At 33.6% G+C, this 7754-nt stretch overlaps 1 protein-coding gene across 1 annotated transcript; it reads right to left on the bottom strand.

Moving 5' to 3' along the window:
• Positions 1-3874: 3874 nt before the first annotated feature.
• LOC132942918 (heat shock 70 kDa protein cognate 4-like) lies at positions 3875-7754 on the bottom strand. The gene is made up of 4 exons (XM_061011632.1): positions 7596-7754; positions 6143-6419; positions 5663-5811; positions 3875-5596 (listed from the first exon to the last, which is right to left on the bottom strand). The coding sequence occupies exons 2-4, from the start codon at positions 6348-6350 to the stop codon at positions 3989-3991; spliced, it is 1965 nt and encodes a 654-aa protein (XP_060867615.1). The 5' UTR covers positions 6351-6419; positions 7596-7754; the 3' UTR covers positions 3875-3988.

Genomic DNA, 7754 nt, shown 5'->3' with positions numbered 1-7754 from the left:
GCTAGGTACCTATACCTATTATTATACAAAGCCGAACACTCAAAACCAACCACCTGCATCAATATAAATATACCGTTGCTAGGATACATTTCAGGCGTTTTGTACAATCACAAGACCTTGTCTGAAAGTTCACGTGGGCCACACAACATACATATATATATATTTGACTGTTTTGACTAGACAATCAATATACCTATACCTATGTATATAATGCGAGTTAAATTAAAATCGAAAAAAAAACATCATATAGGTACCTACCTACCTAATAAATATGACTGCGGAGTCCATCGTGATAACACAATAATATATTATATTTAATAGGTAGGTATACAAATGGACTGTGACCCATAAATATATATAATATACAACCGTTACACATTACCTATATACTAATTATATGTTTGTATAGTACTATGAGTAATAGGTAGGTACCATAATAATGCTATTAAAAAAAAAATAGTCTGTTGTAGGTAGGTAGGTGATTTGACTTATTCCACCTAGCAATATACGGATACGGTACACGTACTATAATTACTATTATTTATTTACACTTGCATGGGGTAGGTAAACATATCTGAGCAGCGCCAAAACTAATAGCGTTGATGAGATTTGTTTGATTAAAAAACATAATATAGTAAATATTAAAATATACCTATGTTACCTATAGGCTATAGGCGTATAGCTATTATTATCATTCGAATCTTAATATTTTAGATTACCTACCTACATTTTGGTATGAGTATATTTACCTACTAGTAAAAGCTTTTATGATTTGCTTTCTTAATTCCAGACATATTTTTTATATACCTACTATACACTATACACGTATAAAGACGAATAGGTACCTACCAATGTTGACGATATTGGATCTATGTCGACTTTTAAGCAATTGTTGATTGGACCTTTAACTGTTGTGTTTAGGTAGGTGCAGTGGCGGATCTAGGATTTTATTATGGAGGTGCTAAGTTAAGGTCTCGTATTCTGTATACTCTTTAAATATATTGATGGCAAGATTTTTTATAGTCGTCCTCAAAATGAATGTGCCTAATATTTTAACTTTAAAAACAACACTATTTAATATGGCGTAAATTCACTTCAGATACCTACGCATTGCATTTTTTTTTTTTTTGAAACATACGTACTTCGACAAGTTAAGTTTGACGGTGCAAAAATAAATTGTGGAAATCATTATTTTGGAAGTTATATTCTTCCAAATTTTGGGATTTAACGTATTTACACGCATACGCACAACACACCGTACTTGACTGTCGCGCCCGTCGCCTATAACGAATTTTGAATTTTTTTTTATGTGTTTTAACAAGTTAAAAATGATGGTGAAACCAGTGGTAGGTATATTTATGTTTTACTGGACATACTTTGTATGTTTTCAATTTGTTTGATTTAACATACCTATGTAGTTGAGCATGCTGAAAATGACAGTGAACAGTTAGTTTTGAAGTCATTCAAGGTGGTTTTACATAACAAACCGAGGGATCCCAATGTTTTCGATTTTAATTGTCCGAGTGACCACAGCAAGCAAGTGACCACGCCGGGTGTATATGAAAATACTATAAATTTAAGTTAGATACCTACCTATAACTAAGTCTGACCGCCAAATTCTGACTTCAAAATAATGAAATGCATAAGTAGGTACTAGAGCTTTGCACGGTCCGTTTTCTTATAGACCGAACCGGACTGTTCCTTTTTAACAGAGACCAGGACTGGATCGGCCCGATAAAATAAAAATGAAGTCATCAGACCGAACGATTATTTTATTATGATTTTTATTTTTTAACGTAATATAAATTATATGTAAAATTTTAATATTAAATCGTCGTTCCAAATGCAGATCACTATAGAGCGGACAATATTGGACTAATATAAATTTGATGGCGGACCGGACTGGACCATTTTTTTTTTTTTTATAAACGAAGAGACCGAACCGGACCGAACCACATTAAATTTCAATACACAAAGACCGAACCATGGTCCGGCCCGGTCCGGTTTGGACCGGTCTAGACCAGACCGTGCAGAGCTCTATAGTAGGTACATTAAGAAAATCAAAATTTGTTATGGGCGCTGCACGCGGCATTAAGCCAAAATAATAACTTAGTCATGTATAAACTATTAGCTATGTATAATTATTATTTATTATCATGTTAAAATAGCTAAAAAAAAAAATTAAAACCGTTCTGTAAGAGTGTACATATTCGTAGATAGCCGCATAGGATAGGAATGTCTTATTACCAAGTACTCAACAAATAAAAAAATTAACTAATACCTATGTCATTGATTAATTATGTTCAGTGGTGGATTTTTAATAACAAAACAACTTAATTTTTTTATTATTACTAAATAATACCTACGTCTTACCTAATAATAATATCCGACTGCATTATAAATCATAATGTGACGCAGGGTTTATTAAAAACTGTTTTAATCGTTTAAAACATGACGTTTTGTTTGTTTAAAACATGTTTTCCTAAAATGATTTTTCAAACGGTTTTAAACATGTTTAAAACATAATTTAATCGAGTTTAAAACAAAATATGTAATTTATTTATAAAAAAAATTATTTATAACATTTTTATATATATTTTATAAATTTTTATTTATGTTGGAGTACAACTATAATTACTAATTGTTATGTTATTTATTGGTATGTAATTTTAATAATTCTATTTCTAATTTCTATATAGCTTATGCTTTACATTAGTGGCCAATGTCAAATCTAATTGGGTCACACTGCATCAATTAACATTAATCGTTTTCACACAAATAACATAAACAAATTTTAATGACATCTTATTATATCATCTTATCTTATCTGACTAACTATCTCAAATTCATCCAAATGTGACATTGGCCTTTCTTGCCCCAAGCCATAGCATTTTATTGAGAAATTGTTCAGCAAACGACTCCAACACTACCAGTCTCTCAATGACTAAAAAACTAAGTTTTTGTAGTTTTGGATCATTATTGGCAACTTTCATTAACGCTAATTTATCATTAGCTTTGCGCGTTTGATATTTTAAGTTTCAAAAACTAAATACTTTAGGTAATGCTGTTAAATTATTTTGTTGTCCCCTAAATTTATTCCATCCAACGACACTACATCAGTAACGAGTACTGACGAAATAACATATTAATTACCTATCTCAACTAAATTATGTTAATACATTAGTGGAAATGACAAGCTGAGAATGCCAAGGTTCACTTCATGAAAGTGTTACCATTAAAGGAATTCCAAATTAATGATTTAAACTATTTTTTCGATGAGGCAATTATAGCAAGTAGTTATAGTACAATTGTATAAGTTCAATAAAAAGGTTTACAGAATTTGACTACTTTAAAAAAAAAACCATTTTAATGCTTAACATATGACAACACTAAAAAATAATCATAATCCTATAGATTATAATGATGTATTGTAAGAAATTAATTGATTAATTTTAATTCAATTGGTTATTAGTTTATTTTGAATACAAAATGTATTTTGGTTGTATATTTATAATTTATTATCATTACACAATAGTAAGTCACAAGTGATGGGTTTAATTAACAATGCATTTTTGGGCAATTAAAAGATTTTACGATAATTTAAATTCTGTAAAAACCTGTTATTTACTCTATTGGATTATTGATAATCCTCTTCAAAATTATTCATTTATCATTATTTCAACCATCTGATAGTTTGATCATTAAAACAGTTAACTACCTGAAATATATTATTAAATCAAACGAGGGATGTTGACAATTTAGCCAAAGCTCAATTTAGACCTTCATACGGAAAATAATTTTCAAGTATTTAACAACTACACTTTTGTAAACAATTAACTTTAAAATAAAATTAGTTAAAAATAAGTCAATGAAATGTTGATAAATGTTTTTATTATTGATCATAGAAAGTAAATGCATCAGAAAAAAAAAAAACAAGTTATCTGTTGGTGTTTAAACGATGTAGGAATGTGATGAATTGCAATTAAGTTTAATCGACTTCTTCAATAGTTGGACCGGCTCCTGAGCCAGCACCTGGGGCAGCACCACCAGCACCAGCAGCTCCTGGGAATCCAGGCATACCACCGGGACCACCTGGCATACCACCACCAGCACCAGCATACAATTTGGTGATAATTGGGTTGCAAATGCCTTCCAATTCTTTTTGTTTGTGTTCATATTCTTCCTTTTCAGCCAGTTGGTTAGCATCCAACCATTTGATTGTTTCGTTAACTTTTTCCAAAATTGTGTTCTTGTCAGATTCTGGGATCTTTTCTTTGATTTTTTCATCTTCCATTGTGCTCTTCATGTTGAAACAGTAGGATTCCAAACCATTCTTAGCGGCAATGATATTTTTTTGTTGTTCATCTTCATTCTTATATTTTTCAGCATCATTGACCATGCGTTCAATATCTTCCTTGCTTAAACGTCCCTTATCATTGGTGATGGTGATTTTATTTTCTTTGTTGGTAGATTTTTCAATAGCACTAACGTTCAAGATACCATTGGCGTCGATGTCGAAGGTGACTTCGATCTGGGGGACTCCACGTGGTGCGGGAGGAATGGAAGTCAACTCGAATTTTCCTAACAAGTTGTTGTCCTTTGTCATAGCACGTTCTCCTTCATACACTTGGATCAAGACTCCAGGTTGGTTGTCAGAGTAAGTGGTGAAAGTTTGGGTTTGTTTGGTTGGGATGGTTGTGTTACGCTTGATGAGAGCGGTCATCACACCACCAGCAGTCTCAATACCCAAAGACAGAGGAGTAACATCGAGCAACAATAAGTCTTGGACTTCTTCAGATTTGTCTCCGTGTAAAATGGCAGCTTGTACTGCTGCACCATAGGCAACAGCTTCATCAGGGTTGATAGACTTGTTTAATTCTTTGCCGTTGAAGAAGTCTTGTAATAATTTCTGTACTTTGGGAATACGGGTAGAACCTCCAACCAATACAATGTCATTGATGGCAGATTTGTCCATTTTAGCATCACGGAGAGATTTTTCTACTGGCTCCATGGTGCTGCGGAAAAGATCAGCATTCAATTCTTCAAAACGAGCACGAGTGATTGAAGTGTAGAAGTCGACACCTTCGAACAAAGAATCAATTTCAATGCTAGCTTGGGTGGATGAGGAAAGAGTACGCTTTGCACGTTCGCAGGCAGTCCTCAAACGCCTCAGGGCTCTCTTGTTGGTAGTTACATCCTTCTTGTACTTGCGTTTGAACTCTTGTACAAAGTGATTGACCATTCTGTTGTCAAAATCTTCACCTCCCAAGTGAGTGTCACCAGCAGTTGACTTGACTTCAAATATTCCATCTTCAATGGTCAAGATGGATACATCAAAAGTACCACCACCCAGATCAAAGATCAGAACGTTGCGTTCACCAGATGTTTTCTTGTCTAAACCATATGCAATGGCAGCAGCTGTAGGCTCATTGATGATACGCATTACGTTTAAACCAGCAATGGTACCAGAATCTTTGGTAGCTTGACGTTGGGAATCGTTGAAATATGCAGGTACTGTGATAACAGCATTTGTTACTGTTTTTCCTAGGTAAGCTTCAGCGGTTTCCTTCATCTTGGTCAAAACCATAGACGATACCTAAAAACAAAATTAAAAAAAAATTATTATTTGTTATCATTTTTCTTAAATTTTATTTAATAGTACCTCTTCAGGGGAGAAGATTTTGTTTTCTCCTTTGTAGGAAATTCTGATTTTAGGTTTACCACCATCACTGACTACTTCAAAAGGCCAATGTTTCATATCGGCTTGTACAGTAGCATCTTCGAAACGTCTTCCAATCAAACGCTTGGCATCTATAATGTTAAAAAAAAGTTATTAACAGTCATTAACAATATTAGTAGCTTAATACCTTAGATCATATACTATAGATGTAGCTACAGCGTATAATTTTGTTGCCAATATAGCGAGAAGGCACCAAATTAGGTGATCAAAGTGCGCAAGCGCAATTCCTCGCATAATTATTCATAGGTACAATAGGTATCTGTGGATAAATATGAGACGTCGCATTGCGCATGTTTATCGACCACCTAATTTGGTGACTTGTCGCTGATATCAGCAACGTCTTTTTTGTATTGATTATGCTGTGAATCTATCTATAGTATATGATCTAAGCTTAATACTTACCAAAGATTGTGTTGTTGGGGTTCATGGCGACCTGATTTTTGGCAGCATCTCCAATGAGACGTTCAGTATCGGTGAAACCAACATAACTGGGTGTGGTACGGTTTCCTTGGTCATTAGCAATTATCTCTACTTTGCCGTGTTGGAAAACACCGACACAAGAGTAAGTTGTACCCAAATCAATACCAACAGCAGGAGTTTTGGCAGCCATTTTTCTTGGTATGTAGTATTTTTATAGTAAGGAATATATGAAATAAGTCTTGTAGTTTGACAAGAAGTCCTATATAAAAAAAAAATACTTATTTATTATATAAGAACTGTATCGATAGTTTAACATTGGAATTATGCTATCTATATTCAGTATAACAAGGACATACAAAATTAAAAATCATTACTATTTATAGTATGATTTACAATACAAATATTTATTCTTTACCAAGAGATTGCACTATATTGTGTCAAGACAAGATGAAACTCCTACTTTAAAACTGCCTATTTATACTACTTAAAATAATATAAATAACTGCATCATGCAGTTAGTTAAAATGTATAATGTATTACATAGTTTACAGGTATCTGTTGTATTTGTTATAATTAAAAGAATTAATGACAATCTCATTAAAATAACGAGTCATAGCAGGGAACAATTCAATAAAAATATTAATTTATAAATTAATAATATAATCGTTTTGGTATAAATATAAATAAAAATTGGATGATTGTAAGAACAATTTACTGAATTATCTCTATTGTCACCATATTCCTAATCAAACAATTAATATTCGATTACTTATTGCTCACTAATGCTTAGTCAGTTCTCGACATTGGAATATGACGGAAAATCGTTTTATTGAACTAAGTGATGCGTTACAATACGGCCTTGGCCCAACAGGTAACGGACTAAGGTTTAACGATAATTGATACTAAATACCAATATAATATTCAATGGTCATAAAACGGAAACAAATGCTCAAGTCGAGCATAAAAAACAAAATAATATACGGAGTCGTGAAAAACACGAGTTGTGAACACTTAGGTTATGCGGTTAATGGCGCCAACAGGCGGCACACCGCCGAACAAAGAAACGACAAAAAGACGGACGGCGAGAAAGAAAACGACAATCATATTATGTTACACGACAAATGGCAACGGGAGATTTGATAAAACGAATCGATATTCGACAAATCAAAAACGACGGAACCACTTATAATTAATGTTCGCATATAACCTTAAAAGCGTACATCGTGCGAGGTGCTCCACAATAATACGACGGGCAGGACGATATTGTCGGGCCGAAAAAAACAATGCGAATGTCTTGGTTTTGGAAACTAATCGTGTAACCGCGGGGAAGTGTTGTTCTGATGGTGAAAATTGAATAGATTTCGTGGTCGGGGACATTACAACGAAACAAGATGGAACAAAAATAATGAAAAAAAACAACAAAAATCATACTCACAGACTAGTATCCCGTGTAGAGTCCAGGAACAAAATGGAAGATGCCGACAGACGAGTGCGTTGCCGTAGCGCTTTCAGTGGTTATGACTTGTGTTTGCCGGGTGGTGGGGAGACGGTAGTTGACGTAAATGAATCCGTTCGCCGTCGTAGCAAGCGGACC

This window comes from Metopolophium dirhodum, chromosome 4, assembly GCF_019925205.1.
Source record: "Metopolophium dirhodum isolate CAU chromosome 4, ASM1992520v1, whole genome shotgun sequence".
Taxonomy (NCBI): Eukaryota; Metazoa; Arthropoda; class Insecta; order Hemiptera; family Aphididae; genus Metopolophium; species Metopolophium dirhodum.
Note: the sequence above shows the minus strand (reverse complement) of the source record. Positions and strands in the feature narration are given on the sequence as shown.

Excerpts from the sequence above, each read along its gene's own strand:
- LOC132942918 (XM_061011632.1), bottom strand. The coding sequence starts at position 6,350 with ATGGCTGCCAAAACTCCTGCTGTTGGTATTGATTTGGGTACAACTTAC. Across the intron at positions 5,812-6,142 it reads CCCCAACAACACAATCTTTG|ATGCCAAGCGTTTGATTGGA; the intron begins GTAAGTATTAAG and ends TTAACATTATAG. Across the intron at positions 5,597-5,662 it reads AAATCTTCTCCCCTGAAGAG|GTATCGTCTATGGTTTTGAC; the intron begins GTACTATTAAAT and ends TTTTGTTTTTAG.